The 17299-nt window shown below is 43.8% G+C and overlaps 1 protein-coding gene across 1 annotated transcript in view; it reads left to right on the top strand.

The window, feature by feature from the left end:
• ABCC4 (ATP binding cassette subfamily C member 4 (PEL blood group)) overlaps positions 1 to 17299 on the top strand; it is a 1754849-nt gene that overhangs the window by 327104 nt on the left and 1410446 nt on the right. Inside the window, exon 4 of the mRNA XM_078657605.1 lies at positions 10442 to 10666. Within this exon, the coding sequence (XP_078513731.1) occupies positions 10442 to 10666 (225 nt within the window). The remainder of the gene's footprint in view (positions 1 to 10441; positions 10667 to 17299) is intronic.

Raw genomic sequence — 17299 nt, 5'->3', positions numbered from 1 at the left:
TGCTGATCCGCTTGTTGCGTGCACTGTGTTGGGCTGGATTTGGCGTGGTTCGTGGGTTTCTCTGTCTTTGCTGTGTTCCCAAAAGTGAACCTGCTGGGCCACTTTATTGTCCTTGTTCTGGTTCGCCCTGCCGCCAGGGCTGCTTCCACGTTGTTGCCTTCGCCCCCTTTGCTTCACTCTATCTTAGATGGCCGCCTTGATATCATGTTGTTTGCCCAGCCCCCTCGCTTGTGCCTTACTGTGTGATCTAGGGGCACCTATGGGTACCTGTTCCAGCGATCGTTGGCCTGTGCTACACCGTTTATTTTTGTGTGGTACGCCCACTTCCAAGATGGCCGCCGTCGATGCTCGGTACCTTGGGTACTGTGGGCATGGGACCTGTACTTGCTGTGTTCGCTTTCCCTGCCGCTCTCTGCCTGGCTCCTTTTGGGATCGTTCCTAGCGCTCTGCTCCCATGCGTGCTGCACGTGCGCTCGAGGCCCGTTCTTCCTTGGCTTCCGCCCCTCACAAGAGGCGTTTTAGGAACTTTTAATCTGGTATGCTCATGTCAAGCCTGGCCATGAGTACTTTGATGGACACCTTTTTAAGGCTAAAGAACTTTTCCAAAACTGAGAAGTTCTTAAATGAAGTCAAACCAAATCTGGCCAGAAAGCTGTATGTTCATTTTAGGCATGGGTTACTACCAAATCGATCAAACAAGTCGAATTGGGTGAGTTCAGATAGGCTGGCCGAAACGTACTGCCCATCTTGTGGCCACGGTGAAAAAACTGTGGAGCACGCCCTGTTTTTTGGTCTCTATTATAGTAGGGCCTGGGCTGAATGGCTAATTCCAATTTGCAGGATCCTGTGAACCACACACTGTGTGGAGGCCTGTAGAATTTTACAATCTGCAACTAGCAGGCACATTGTATTTGCAGTCTCCAGGTTCAGATCTGCTATGTGGCGAATGAGGAGGAAAAACGCTTTTCCACCGCCCGTTTTTAAAGACAGTAGCGCTGTAAGGCCGTTAGGAGAACCTCACTTGGGGGAATGGGGTCTTGGCTGACGTTCCAATCAATCTTTTAACTCTAACCTACAAGCTTGTTGAGAAAATTGGTGCCCTGTATGAAGTTGATGGATTTAGTTTTAGCCCTTTGAAAATCAATGTTTCTTTTTTAACCTGCAGCGTCACTTTTGTGTGTATATATAATGTGTTACAATGTTTAACTGATTTTACCTAACTATTTTTAATGTATTTAAATGATGGCTGAAGGCCATTTGTATCGCTTTGTATATTCTACATAGCCACGCTGACTTTGTACCTTTGCCAGTATGACGCACAGTAAGGCTCCCTGACGGAATGGCATCCCCCCCCTGATCTATACCTGTCCGATTTGGAGTTTTGGGCACACCTGCTCACCTCTGTTATTAATGTGGCAGTTAGGACCGTCCTCCGGCCTCTTGGGCAACCTTCATTATCATCACGGTTTTTAAAAAGGTGAACAGGAATAGTACTCATTGTTACAGGCCTATTTCCCTGTGGGTCTCAGTGGTTAAAGTGGTCGGACGGATCCTGCTGGACAGGTTATCCATTTGGGCTCTAGACAATAAGATCTTGTCAGATGCCCAATATGATTTCCGTTATGGCTGCTGCACGACAGACCCATGCCTGAACCTTTTTATGATAAGGAATAAGTACACGGTTGCCTACCCTGGTGTCATCTTCCGGGCCTTCATGGATCTCTCTTCCGCGTTTGATTGCGTGAACAGAGGAAAGCTGTGGCAGACCCTGTTCTCCCTAGGAGTGGACAGGGATATAGTCCTGTTTTTACAAAACCTCCATCGAGACACTAATGCGGCTGTGCGATATTCAGCCAACCTGAAGCTGTCACGCACGTTCTTTGTTCAGAGTGGGGTCCATCAGGGTTGCAACTTGGCCCCTTTTTTATTTAATCTTTACATCAACAACTTGGAGAAAACTCTCCTGGAGACTAAGGCAGACTTTCCTCAGGTGGGGCGGCGCGGCCTTCCAGTTCTGCTATATGCAGACGATGCTGTCCTGATGGCCAGGACCGAACGGGGCCTGCAAATGCTTATAAACTACTTAATACAATTTATGGGTGACCATGACCTGAAGGTTAATGACTTTAAGTCTTACATCATGCAAGTAGGGGCCTACTCCAGCAGGCAATACACCTCCAGGGTTGGGCCCACTCCGATTCCAAGAATGAGTGTGTTTTCTTATCTGGGGGTACTACTAGATGATAAAATGAAATGGGGGCTCCAACTTACCCGCAAGAAAAACAATTTTACCCGAGAGACTTCATCTATTTTCAATGTTGCCTCTAGACTGGGGAAAAGACTGGTGGGGGCTCTTTTGAAGCTTTACAGGGCCAAGTGTATCTTAAAAGCAGTTTATGGCAGTGAAATTTGGATGCACACTGCATCAGAAGATATTCAAAACGTGGAGAAAGAAAAATTGACACAGCTTTTATCCGTTCCTCATTGTGCCCCCTCTTTCACTGCTCATGAGGAGCTAGGTATGTCCTACATCACTGACTTGAAAGAATTTCTCCCTGTCTGGTAAAAGTCTGGGCTGAGAAGGGGACTACATTAAATAAAGCGATCCTAAAAGATTGTCTGGCCCTTGACCACGCCTCCCAGGTACCATGGCTTAGATATGTCGAAAACAGCTTAACGAGCTTGGGTAGAGGAGATCTCTACACTAATCCTGATCTGACTAATAAGAAGGATCTGAACCTTAGTAAGGTGGCCTTCCATGTGTATCATATCATGGCAAGGGAGGAGAAGGAGCTACTGAAGCCCAGCGTACGTCGCTTTATCATGTTAAGGACCACCCAGATGGTGAAGCTGTACTTCCAGGGATTCATAAATTCATATGACCACTTTCTACTGGCCAGGTTCCAGTTTGATCTTTTCCACTTCCTTCTTGCCCACCCGAGGGGTTAGATTAAGGGACACATTTTGTCACCCTGTGGCTGCGATGGAATATCTCCACAGGACATGGTTCATTTTATGATGTTTTGCCCATTTTATAATGCCCCCTATTTAATTTCCATTTTGAAAAAGGCCAATTTTAGTCAAGTACGACCCGCTTTTATTTTTTTACAAATGTTGTCAGGTAGCACTGTTTCTTACGTGCTGAATTCATTTCAATCTGCTGTCAGGCTGGCAGCTAGCTGTGACTAACTAGCTTAATATCCGACACTATCCGGGCGCCATGCACCTTGCCTGTTTATCTTGCTTGTTCATTCTTTAATCTGATCATGTGCGTGGACCTACTGTATTACCTAGAGTTATTTGTTTATCTGGCATCATTGATTTGTTATTGGAGCCTTGGTAACTGTAAATTTTACTTGTATATATTACTGTTAAATTTGGTATGTCTCCATGTGGATCGTATTTAATATATTTCATACTTTATATTTTATCTTGTGCTTTTATGGTTTCAATACATGAAATCGAATAAAGATTTAATTGAATTGAATTGACTTTGTACCTTAAATGTTTTTTATTTGTACGTCTCTTTTATGGCAATTGGCCGAAATAAAGAGTATTGACTGACTGACAAATAATTTGGACCTTTAGACCTATGATTTAGCGAGTTACAACAAGGAGACCATTTTAACTAAGTGGATAGAGAGTTAATGTGTTGTTTCGTGCATTGGTGCATCTGATATGCCGTGTGTCCAGAAAGTTGATCGTTCGTGTTATTTTTAAAGGAGACTTCCGTTTAAAAATGCTTGCATCATTATTAATACAAACTTTTTAGAGATCATTCTGTCTGCACCACTACCACTTTTTCACATCACAGTGAGCTGTCTTCCTCCGCCTGTGTGCAACCATGCACTGCATAGTCTACTACTGCAGACACTGTGAAGTTTTCAGGCGTGTTCGAAGGAGGCCATTATTTGATTCTGAAATTACAGGGTGTTAGAAATGCGATATCTGGTCGGTTAGGGCAAGGGCAGTGTGTAAAGCATTTGCACACAACCCACAGTAATACTGTGTAGTTACTACAAAAGAACACCACACCAGTTTAGAAAAATATCCAATATTTTTATATATTTAAAACAAGACCAAAAATGAAAAAATCCACAATACTATATTTTAAAAAAAGGCTGTAGTTATCAAAATAAGTTTAAAACCAAGTTCCTCGATGTCTGTAGCTCTGTCCGGGGCCACCACGGCGTCGTGAACAACAAATCCAACAGTTCTGGCTGGTCGCGGGGTCGCAGGCCAGCTACGGTGTCAGGAAGACCCACAAACAGTTCCTGTTAGAAATGCAGGGTGATGAGGCCCTTGAAGTCACTCGCGTTGCAGGTCAATCTCCTCTCTGATGGAATCAGGAGCGCTGCCGTCGGCAGGCGTTGGGTGCTGCGGTGCGAAGTGCAGCGGTGCAGCGTGCGGTGCCCCCAGGTCAAGGTGCGAACAGCCGCTCAGTGGCAGCGTCCAACAGCGCCGTTGGTGAGACCAGGGTTACGGTGCAAGATGAAGGCGGTGCTCGTCACGATGCTAGCAGGTCACGGTGCAAGCAGCGGTTCTGTCGTTGCTGAAGCGCTGTCGTCGGCTGACGAGCGGGAGTCGATGGTGCTGGCATAGGCGGGCCAAGGCTGCGGTGTGGGATGAGGGCGGTGCTTCATGTGACTTACAATCGGTGCCCTCGAACCACGTTGTAAGCATCGGCGTCGATTTTGGCGTGGAGCGGCGGCGTTGGGGAGGACAAGGCGTCCTCGTCAATTAAGATGGTACGGAGTGCGGTGCCCACAGGTCGCGGTGTGAGCAGCGGCTCGAAGGTGGCATCAACAGGCGTCGTCAGTGAGACCAAGGTCGCGGTGCTGCGTTGCGACAGTGCTCTATACGGTGCCAATGCTTCGGCGTGAAGCAAGGCGGTGCGGAGAGTGGTGCCCACAGGTCGCAGTGCAAGCAGTGGCTCGATTGCGGCGTCAACAGGCATCATAGGTGATACCAAGGTTGCGGTGGGGTGTTGCGGCAGTGCCCATCTGCGGTGCCTTCAGGACATGGAGTCGACAGCTTGGTCGTAGACGTTGTCTAGTTGCTTTCCTCTGATGCAGCACAAACCACACAGTCCTCAGTGCTGCAGACAGAAGAGATTGAATTCTTAGCTGTTCCTGAGACTTTATGAACAGGGGGCAAGCTCTACCTCAAGCCCTTGGAGAGACTCACAAATTAGGTTGCAGAAAGTCCAGTCCAGCCCTTTCACTGCCCAAGACAGAAGCAGCCAATGCAGATCGGTCCAGCAAAGCACACAGCAAAGTGGTAGTTCCTCCTCGCGGCTTCTCCAGCTCTTCTTCTTGACGGTCTTCTTGATCCAGATGAGTTCTAAAGGTCAGGGGTCTGAGCCCCAGTATTTGTACACAAAAATCCTTTGATCTTGCAGGCAGAGGGTGTCGGTGCCCGGCCAGAACCAGTTTGGCCTTATCTGGTGTGATTTCTTGGCAGGAGGTGGAGACGGCATTGTCAGAGGCAGACCAGGCCCTTTGAGGTGCAAGGAAATCTCCTCCCCCTTCCCCCATCGCAGCCCAGGTCTATTCAGCCCTTTCCTGACCTTCCTAGACTAGCTGGAGCCCCTCTGGCTCCCCAGCCTTCTGTCATCCAAAACCCAGACAGGCAAACCACATTCCAGCGGAGGCACATGGGATGACTGAGCAAGATAATACCTACTTTCTAAAAGTGGTGTTTTCAAACACAGAATGTAAAAATCACCTTCACTAAAAGATGCATCTTTGGATTCTGAGTTCAGGCATACTATACTTAATTTTCCAACCTAATTCCCTAGGCCAGTTACGTTTATAAGATATAATAAACAAACCTCCCATTCTCTCCTATGGGGAACCGGTAGCCTTGCAATAGTGAAAAACGAAATTGGCTGTAATTCACTACCGGGACATGCCACACACACCCGGGCATGTCCCACCTTTCACATACACTGCATCCTGCCCACAGGGGTACCTTGGGCCTACCTTAGGGGTGCCTGACATGTAAGAAAAGGGAAGGTTAGGGACTGGTAAGTGTGTGCACTGGCCAAGTCGATATGGCAGTTACAAACTGCGCATAGACTCTGCAATGGCAGGTCTGAGGTACCTTTTCAGGGCTACGCACGTGGGTGGCACAATCAGTGCTGCAGGCCCACGAGTAGCACTTGATTCACAGGCCCTGGCACGCTCAGTGCACTTAACTAGAGACTAACAAGTAAATCAACTATCCAATCATGGAAACACCAATACATAACACAAGTTACACAGAGAGTGCCTGCACTTTAATCAATCAATCAATCATATCATTTGTAAAGCGCACTACTCACCCATGAGGGTCTCAAGGCACTGGGGTGGGGGGTGCAGCTACTGCTTGAAAAGCCAGGTCTTGAGGAGTTTTCTGAAGGTCAGCAGATCTTGGGTCTGCCGTAGGTGGATGGAGAGGGAGGTCCAGGACTTGGCGGCGAGATGGGAGAACGATCTGCCGCCTGAGGTCGCTCTTCGGAAGCGGGGGACTGTGGCGAGGGCGAGGTCGGCGGAGTGGAGCTGGCGAGTGGGGGTGTAGAAGCTGAGTCGTCTGTTGAGGTACGTTGGTTCGGTGTTGTGGAGTGCCTTGTGTGCGTGGGTGAGGAGCTTGAAGGTTATCCTCTTGTTGACCGGGAGCCAGTGCAGGTCTCTCAGGTGGGGTGTGATGTGGCTGCGGCGAGGGATGTCGAGGATCAGGCGTGCATAGGAATTCTGGATGCGTTGGAGCCGTCTCAGGAGTTTGGCCGAGGCTCCTGCTTAGAGGGCGTTTCCATAGTCCAACCTGCTGCTGACAAGGGCCTGGGTGACTGTTCTTCTCGTTTCAGTGGGGATCCACTTATAGATCCTACGGAGCATGCGGAGGGTGTTGAAGCAGGAGGAGGAGACGGCGTTGACCTGTTTAGTCATGGAGAGGGTGGAGTCGGGGATGACCCCTAGGTTGCGTGCGTGGTCGGTGGGTGTTGGAGCGGTTCCCAGTGCAGTCGGCCACCAGGAGTCGTCCCAGGCCGAAGGGTTGGATCCGAGGATGAGGACCTCCGTCAGCAGTGCGAAAAGTGGCAGAAACGTTACGCCAGCAAAAACAGAGTCAAAACCGGGAGGTCAGAAAGCAAAAACTCAGGGGAAACACGCCAAAAGATACCAAGTCTAACACACGTGCAATTGTGGCAGAATATCAGAGAAAATCACTGACGCATGTTGGGTTAGTGCTAGAGAAATACTCCTTACATACTAATTTGGCTTGAATACAGCTTCATGTAGATTTCACGTGACTTCACATGACACCCCTGTGGACCTATGCTAATCTATTTATTTGGATTTGTCCAATATTTCAAACAGTGGTTTTAATGTTTTTTAAATCACAACCCATTTTTGATCTGCATATTAGAATTGTAAATGCGCCCACCCAAGACGCGTGTGCCATTGGTCATTGTTTTCTAACTTCTAGCACTGACTGGCTTGTGGCAGAATCCTAGTGAGATTCTTGATTTACAAGAACTTGTTCATGCTACAGAAGACGTTTTCTGTTTAAGTTCAACATCCTTCTGACTCTACCTCCCCACTTCTTCTTTGACTTTCTTTATACTATACCCTTACCTTCTCAATTCTCTTAATGTTCACATAACAGTACAGATAAGAACCCTGTCACCCTCTATTCTTTCTTCAATAGAATAAAGAATAACATATGCTCCAAAATGGATAGATGGATTTATTTTATTTATGCTTTTTTTATAAAGCGCGTACTTTACCCGAAGGTGTCAGAGTGCTTTACAATACAACCAGTTTACATTACATAAGCACGTCAGAGCATATAAATTACATATAAGATACGAAACAGATACATGTGTCTAAACACAAAAAGAAAATGTTACAATGGTGTAGGAAAGATGTGAAAGTTAAACTAACAGCGTAGATATAATCTGCCAATTTTGTCTGGAAGTGAGCACAAAGTATAGGCGGGAAGTGAGCTAAAAGAATATAGAAATAACATAATGATATCATAGAGAATGTCTGGTAAGTTCGAAAATACACCCCAAATGGATCCAAGGGCCACGGCCTCCAGCCCTGACCCCATGATCAGTCTGTGGTCACCCTGGCCCCAGCCTCTCACCTAGCCCCTTGAATCTGAATGGATTGATTAACAGACTAATATGTGGGTTGGTAAATGGGGGAGATAAATGGATGTATGGATGGACTGCCAGATGGATGGATGGTACTGTAATGAGTAAACAGCAATTTAATAGTGTCCCCTTGTTAGAAAAATCATCTGCAACCCAGTACAAACATAGTTTCTCATAATTATAGCGGCGGCCCATGCAGGTAAAAGCAGTGGGGTAGGGGTGGGGAGGATTTCAACAGACAACGAGGAGGGAAAATTAATAATTTATTTAATTTTCCCTCATCATCGTCTGTTGAAATCTCCCCCCACCCGACCACGCCGCTCTTACTTGCAATTATTGTGTAAAATGAGCAACTCTAAACATATTTAGCCATTCCAACATTACTGTTGCATCAGTCATCCCTTTTAAAAATGCAATCAAATACATGATTTGCCAAACTGCTAATTTCAGCCTGGACTCCCTAAAAGTGTAAAAGTATCCACAGTGATCCGTTTTCAGAAATGGGGGCACAGACTTTTCATGATTATTTGAGTTTCAATTTGCGAGTCGCTTAATGCCATGTACAACTGTGTCAGAGACACTGTTTGCAGTTCCCAATGGAGTCGCAAATTGCATGTCTCATCAATATTCATGAGGCACTCGCAATTTGCAACCCCATTAGGAATGGCTGGCCCTCCCAGGCATGGTGGCCTGCTGGGCTCAGTAGAGCTCCATGTCTGGGACTGCTTTTCAATAAAGCAGGTTATTTTTAGGGCTGAGAGTGAGTGCAGAGTGCGAGAGTGCCGAGTGAGTGCAGAGTGAGAGTGCGTGCAGAGTGAGAGTGAGTGCAGAGTGAGAGTGAGTGCGCAGGGTACGAACACTCGAACTAAGTCCACCACACATAAGACCACACACATAAGACCACACACATAAGACCACACACATAAAACCACACACATAAGACCACAGACATAAGACCACAGACATAAGACCACACACATAAGACCACACACACACACACCACACACATACACCATTCTCACCACCACACACACCACCACACACTCACCACCACACACGCAACCACACACGCAAACACACACACACCACCAGCCGTCAGTGCATGCTTTCACCGGGCACAAACACCACCATCCGTCAGTGCATGCTTTCACCGGGCACAAACACCATCAGCCGTCAGTGCAGGCTTCCACCAGCCACACAACACCAGACGTCAGTGCACACTTTCACCAGGCACACACACCTCCAGCCGTCTGTGCATGCTTTTACCAGGTACACACACCACCAGCCATCAGTGCACGCTTCCACCAGGCACACACACCTCCAGCCGGCAGTGCACGCTTCCACCAAGCACACACACCACCACACACACACCACCATCCATCAGTGCACAATTTCTACAGGCACATACACCACCAGCCATCAGTGCACACATCAATTGTTAACGCATCCACAATTAACTATTGTAGCAATCACAGTATGGTGCACTTTACTTTTAAACATATTCATCTAAAGCGCAGCATGCCACCATTGCTACAATTCCAATCCAACCCACATAATTCCACTACACACCACATGCATACACTCCATAACACATGGCTAAAAGACATTGCCATTTACAATGCCATTAGCTCTAACTCAAATAAATCCGAGACCTATTGCATTTCTAATGCTTGTTTTTAATGCAGCCTGTTTTCCTTAAAGGAAAACTGGATGCATTCAAAAAAAGAAAAAACTAAACATTTTCGTTTCATTTTTAAGGGCAGGTAGTGGTCTCTGGGGCCACTGCCTGCCCCTAAAAAATATTTCCCCCTACATTTTGAAAGGGGAAGGGGCCCCCTGGGGACCCCTTCCCATTTGTGAGTGTATTACCACCCTCCTGAAGAGGGCAGTCAATTGCAAGTGTTTTGCAACCGCAATTGCGGTCACAAAACATTCTTACTTAGGGTAGCGAGTTGCAATTAGGAAGGGATGCCCTTGGAACGCCCCTTCCTAATTGCGAGTTGCAAATTCTATTTAGCGAGTAGCAAATAAATTGTGACTCGCTAAATAGGGTTTGTAGAAGGCCCTATTATTTTTTGCATGCGCCAATGGGTCGCTAACCCGTTTGTGCATGCAAAAATGTGTCATACATCTGGCCCCAAATGCTTTAAACCCTGTTTGTCTTGAGCATGTAATAGTACACCCGAGTACCTGAGAACCCATTGCTTTCAAAAACATGCTTCAAAGTGTTGCTGCTTAAATAAGTGATTAGCAGTTGGCAATGTATAATGTTAATTTTATCTTTTCTCCTATTGTTTTTAGGAGGGCTTCAAAGTAGTGCAACCGTTATTTTTACGAAACATTATCCTGTATTTCGAGCAATCTGACCACAGCAACAAAACGTCGATAATTAATGCATACATCAACGCTGGTGCTCTGTCCATATGTACGCTATTCTTGGCCGTAATGCACCATCTGTATTATTATCAAGTTCTTCGGACTGGCATGAAGCTGCGAGTCGCCATGTGTCATATGATTTATAGAAAGGTAAGTAGACTTCCGTACTGTTCAGAAAGTTCGATTGTTAACATAAGATGTATCTGTGAGGTGCATGTTCACGCCTAGGCATCTTGGCATGAATAGCAGATATTTATTGTTACTCAACTCAGTGGAACTCATTTTTTTTTTACCTCAGATGGATGAAAGGGTGAGTGGGCCTGACGGGATTTGAACCTGTGATCTGCAGTGGACTCATTAGTCCGCTGAGCCAGCAGACTCAGCTCAAAAGCTTTAGCAGTTTTATAATGCGTTGCACGATCAGTAGGCTATTTCTTGGATCTGGAAGAGAAGCACAACATGAGAATTCAAGTTTATGATAGAGTCCTGCCAGATTTGTAGTATGAATCCAAACCTGCTAATCTCCGGTCGTTCTCATGGCGATCTCAGATTTACTTGAAGTTTTCAGGAGTCACATAAATTGAATGATACAGTCTTCCATCAGAGTGGCTAAGTCTCTGCAACCAAGACAGATTTGCATACAGCTGTGCCTAATCTGAGGTGGCATGCTACCCTGGCAATTGCCAGTGGTTAGACTTCCATTTGAAAATATGAAGTGGATTATCACCACAAATGTTTGAGGAAAACATTCTGGTCAAAGGCAAGGTTAAAAACCGAATACTTATATAGCTGAAAAAAGTCATTCTGTGGTGATTTACTTTTTTCCAACTTTCTGGAGACATTATTTTTTGTCAGTCAGGCACTCTTGAGTTCAGCATTACAAGAAAAATATGAATTTCTAAATGCTTTGTATGTTGATTATCTAAGGACACTGGGCCCCATTCACAAAGGTAAATGGAGACAAAAGTCTAACGTTACGACTTTCGGTATTCACAAAGGGCGTTTACGAGTAGTAAAGTTAGACTTCTGTCTCAGTTAAACTTAAGTTTTGGTCTTAAGTTTCACTAAGACCAAAACTAAGATAAAAGGCTAACTTTACTACTCGTAAATGCCCTTTGTGAATACCGAAAGTCGTAAAGTTAGACTTTCATCTCAGTATACCTTTGTGAATCGGGTCCATTGATTGCAAAAATGGTGCCCATTATCTAGTTTGGGATATGAGAAAATGTGTTCCATTCTGGTTAGAGGATGTAAGAGATGCCTTTCCTATATAGAGCAATCCAAAAATGTACAAAAATAAATTACTCTAAAGTGTTGTGCTATTGAGCACACCTGTAAGCAAACTGAAACTGTGGTAGTGGAAGAATGCAATGCTCATCGGGTCTCAGTGGAACCCAGTCAATCAATTTGTCTCTGCTCGGTGAGAAGATGATTCAGCAAATTGAACAAACACATAATTTTAGCAAAAGATCCAAATGCGCTTCTTTAAAATCTGTATATTCACCCAGTGACTTCAATATTAAGTTTAAATTAGATGTCTTTTAAATGGTTGTCTCTTCAGCTGACTGTGATTGGTCCATGTTCCGGCTAATATATGTTTTGTTTAAGATAAGATTTTTTTTAAGGCTATCCAAGTAAATATACATTTTTTGTGAGACCTGATACAAATGCAGTTTCCAAGGTTAATGTATCTAGCACACTTTTGTACATCATGTGAGTACCCACTTTGTTTAACACACAAAAGTCATGTTTCTTTTCCAGTCACACTCAGTTGCCCAGTAAAATCACTGTGAAGCAGATTAAATGGCACTGGTGAAATAAAGTGTGTATTAAGGCCATATGCTTCCCATGACCAAATAGGTCATTTGAGTATTGCCACCGTGCAGGACACTAGTGAGTAAGTGATGCAAGGGTAAATTGTTTGCAGGCAATATGCTTAGTTAGAAACAGAAAGTATTGGTTTCTAGTAGTAAAAGAATTGATACTAAGGAGATGGTAAGGATCTGAAGGACCTCTAAGTTAGAAGCTAAATCATAAGAAGTACCTCAAATGTGGTAGAGGTTCAGTCATCCAGTGAGGCTTCCTGTGACATCAAGGACTGCATAGCTGTTTCAATAAAAAATGGAGGATGTCAAAGAGGTGGAAATAGCATCTCCCTACAAGATAGTCCCAAATGGAGCTTGGCAGCAGTTTTTACCTATTAATTCTAATCAGGTCTTGGATTATACCAAATTAAGTTAATAACAAGGACCTTCATATTCTCAAGGCAATACTCTAGTAGTGGTGGATAAGGTGACATAGCCTGTTTTATGAATAGTTGAAAAGGAAAAGCTAATCAGAGCTCGTTACAGGTGAAAATTGGCAAGTTAGGCTGGTAAGTAAGTGCATATGGAAATGGATACCTATTTTCGTAATCCAATGTCTCTGCTTAGAGGGTTATCTTAAAAACTGTTTAAGAATCAGCGTGAGGCCAGTAAGTTAAGTAATTAAAGGTACATGGTGGTTAGGCCAGCATAAAAGGACCACATAATTCAGAATACTCACAAATGATACATAATAATCCAAAGGTGTGTTGACTTCTGAGTGACAGGTAGAAGTGGAAATATAAGAAGGTGCGCAATTATTGTATCAGTGAAATTGTGAGAAATTCACTGACCTCATCCAGCGGCCTTCGAAAGGATACATGGGACGTAATGATTAAATGTCCCCAAAGTGTTTATTCAAGAGCCTAAAACACACCAAGTGGTTACGACAAAACCATTAAAGGTCGAGAGATGCCCATATGACAAAGGTAGAAAATTATATAGTTATGCCATATGAGTGAACAGTCCATACTGGCAGGGAGTTAAAGGGAAGAGGACATGTAGTCTAGCTCAGTCCAAACATGAATGAAATGTCACCTAAAGCAGGTTTACTCAGATTCTATAATGAGTGACAGTAGGGAGCTGTACTCATCAATCCTGCATATTTAGAGTCTGTAAGTGGTGTTCACCATTAGCAACAAATCTGAACATTGGAAAAGGGCAGGGAAAGAATTAGGCTGGGCCTTCTGACGCACTGTAAACGTGTGATGGTATAGATGGTCATCCTTTAAGATTCTTATTTATGGATATTTGAAACATCATAATGTCGTAGACTGCAAAGCGAATCCATTTAAAGTAAAGGAAATTTGAAACATCATAATGTCGTAGACTGCAAAGCGAATCCATTTATAGTAAAGGAAATGTGAAAAGGAAATGTGATGTCAGAAATGGAAGCCTGTTTGAATGCGCAGGTTCATCAGCATGGGTACATCTAGGAACAGCTTAAGGTAGGGAGAATGGGTTGTATGGCTATGTTTCCATGACTTAATCCCCACTCTAGGGAAAACATCTCAGAAAAGCCATATTGAGGGGTGGTAATTCTGTCCAGAGTACTTATTTCCAGTCACACAGTATACCTACACCCAAATCCATCCCACTCATAATTTGGGCCGTAGAGTCTTGCACTTCGATCCTTCAGGGAAAATAATAGAAAAATAGGATAAAAAGTCACAATTGTAACAATGATTGTGAATAAAGTAGGAACCTACTATCGTATTAGCGGTGTCCCATTAGTGGTGGTTGCCATGCGGAGTCACTCTCTATAAATTGTGATGTTTATCCTACAGTTTCAAATCAAATATTGGTTAGTTGTGCTACTGATTATAGGTATGGTTCAAGATGATCTGGGACAAAAAATTACTTGTTCTAGAAAGAGAAGAGATGCAGATTTTAAATAAACATTAGTTAATGGCAAATTTAGTGAGCTAGACCATTATATACATGGGAACTGGATATTCCAGTAGAGATGTGATCAATAAATATGGATTCATCACATTATTACATTATCTAGCCCATTTTTTGGGAAGGTTAATAAAGGTTATGTGCTGTTGAGAGTGTTGGCATGCAGGCCTTAATCAGAGTCTGGTCTGGAAGTGACTATGCTGGGAAACAGGAAGCATTCAGAGCAATGGGTGAAGCATGAACTTGCTTCAAAGTGAATATGTTTTGCTTAGCTAAAATAACATTCACAAAATAGTGGTGTGATTCAATTTATCTCTCTCACAGTATGACTGGGTGCATGGATAGTTGCACTGCATAGTCTACAGTATACATGATTAAGATTTTAACATTTATATTTATTTTGCCACCGTTATTGGACACCTCTAACTTAGTGCTAGACTATGTGTCAACCTGGTGCTCTACAGAGTCCCAGTTGACATATAGAACTACAAGAGTTTGTTCTTTGTTTTAGTGTACTATCAGCTTCATAGTTAATTTGGAATTGCAGGTGAAAGGGAGAGGACAAAAGATCATGATGATTTTTCCTCTCAAGACAAGATGGATGACTCAAGCATGGGCACAGGAATATATGTCCAAGGGTATATTATAAGTGTTATTTTGAGATTACGGAACAGTGCAGTGCATGGTGGTGAGAGCGGGTAGGTCCGTGATTTACAATCTCTCATATGAAAGATCTTTTTAAGTTGACTGAGACATTAAGGGAGTTAACAATGATAAAACAATCTCATTTTTGTGTAACCCATTTGTCCCCACAATAAGGGGCATGAATCTGGGGTTGAAGTTAAGTAGTGTTATTACTCATTACTAACTAGACCACTATATATGCAAATCAAAAGGATATTGGAAAGATACAGACTTATAGCTCACAAGTTGAAATATCGCAGTAGGTTTAATCTCAAGAAAATGAGATATGAAATAATCACAGCAACGCAATAACTGAGAAATAGGAATTGGTGTTCCTTAAAGAAACTCTGAATCTCTCTCCTAAACGAGAATAAGTTCTAAAGCCATCTAATCGCGGCTCTAAGTTTAGAATAAGGATGATTCAAAGAATAGGATCTCAAGGAAATTCGGAAGTGCGAAAAGGTGTTAGCATGGTAAAGACTTCAGTAGAAGTCTTTCAGAATTGGACCAAGTGTTTCACATGAACTTTCACACTTGTAAGAATAAAGGAAGCAGAAAGTTCTGTACCCCTCAAAGTATAAGGGAATTTGCCTTAACTTCTAAACAGTGTGAGCACTAATTAAAACCAATATAACTCCAGCAACAATCATATCTCTTCCCACACCACCAGGAACCAATCAATTCTCTTCTTGGGCAGTGCATTTGCAACATTACCAGACTTTTCCATCCCTCAGAACTTGGACAGTTACCGCATGTTAGAAATGGGGGGTCTCTAGTTGGCAATGATTTGCACCTTTATCCAAATAGGGACCCTTGCTTCTAGTCAGAGTAAGGGGCTACTCTTCTAAAATAACCCCTGCGCACCCCCTTGGTATCTTGGCACGAGCAGACAGGCTTATCTCAGAGGCAGTGTGTAAAGCATTTGTGAATACATACATTCATACAGTGAAAACACAACAAATGGACACCACACCAGTTTAGAAGAAGTATTGGCAATGCCAATCGGTCTCGCCATATTAGTGTAGTATGAAAATATAATAGTAATAATACCAAATGTTCGATATATTGTTTTAAATAAACGACTGACAGTGCTTTAGTAATTTGGGCTTTGTGACTATTTTCCCCAACATATTGAAGAGTCTTGCATTTACAACTGTAGACCCAGCTTGTGCAATTTTCATGTATTTTTACACAAGTGCATGCTTTATCGTATAATGTAGCATAATAGAAATCATAAATGAAAACATAGTTGCTGTTGACTGCATTTTAGTCTGAGATGGATTTGCAACAGCAGTTGATACAATCAGTCAAGGTGCAATAAAGAACATGCTATGACGAGTTCCATAAAAGATAATGGAAGTTATTGCCCGACCTTGCACTTTACTAAGTAAGCTTCAAGAATACTATGCCCACTTGACTAGCTTTGGAGAGAAGCGTTTGTTCACGTTTGGGAGATACTGAACCGAGCATTCTGTTCCTTTTTTCAGATCGTAATGATTCCAAAGTGCTGAAAATAACATTTAATAATAAACATTTTACTGACATGGGTGCGATGTCCGGTTTCCAGAAGTATTAACTCACTAAGCAACCTTGCCATCGGGTAGGTTTATGCTGCACAAGCAACAAAACAGATTTGCCCTGGTGGAAAGCTTCCGTAATAAGCCCCTGGATGGGCATTTGCATGAAAAAATCAACTCATTGATAAAGGCTTGATGTGTTTACCAGCTGATTTTAGCTTCATGGAGGTGGGGGTGCCAGCAGGTTACAAAGCCGCAGGGAAACTCGAGGTTGCTTGTTACATGGGAAACAGAGGGATGGCGCAGCGTACACAAGTAATGTCAGCGAGGGGCTAAAGACATTGATGGGAGTTTGCTATGGACATGAAAACATGCCTGCTTTCATTAAGTGCTGTTTGAGTTTGAGTTTAAAACATTTCTTAAGCGCGTGTACACCTGACGGTTTCATGGCGCGGTGGTTCACTGAACCTTAATTGGCAGGGGAGACCGGGGGGCATAAGGAGAATTATTGAGGAAATGCCTGTAGGAAAAGAAAGGTTTTTAATGCCTTTCGGAAAGGAGGATATTGGGTGGAGGATCTAAGGTGGAGCGGGAGAGAATTCCAGAAGGTGGGGGCGAGTGTGGAGAATTTAGAGCCACCCCATTTTTTTCGCAGAAAACGGGGAACAGTCAGCAGGTGTAGAGAAGATGATCGCAGTTCCCTTACGGGAGCATAGGCTTTAATTTCTGACGAGATAAAAGCAGGGGCAGAACCTGACTGAGCCTGAAACTGATGCAACCCATTTTGAACAGGGAGCGTTCGCGGATAGGGAGCCAGT

This window comes from Lissotriton helveticus, chromosome 8 (genome assembly GCF_964261635.1).
Source record: "Lissotriton helveticus chromosome 8, aLisHel1.1, whole genome shotgun sequence".
In the NCBI taxonomy this organism is placed as follows: Eukaryota; Metazoa; Chordata; class Amphibia; order Caudata; family Salamandridae; genus Lissotriton; species Lissotriton helveticus.
Note: the sequence above shows the minus strand (reverse complement) of the source record. Positions and strands in the feature narration are given on the sequence as shown.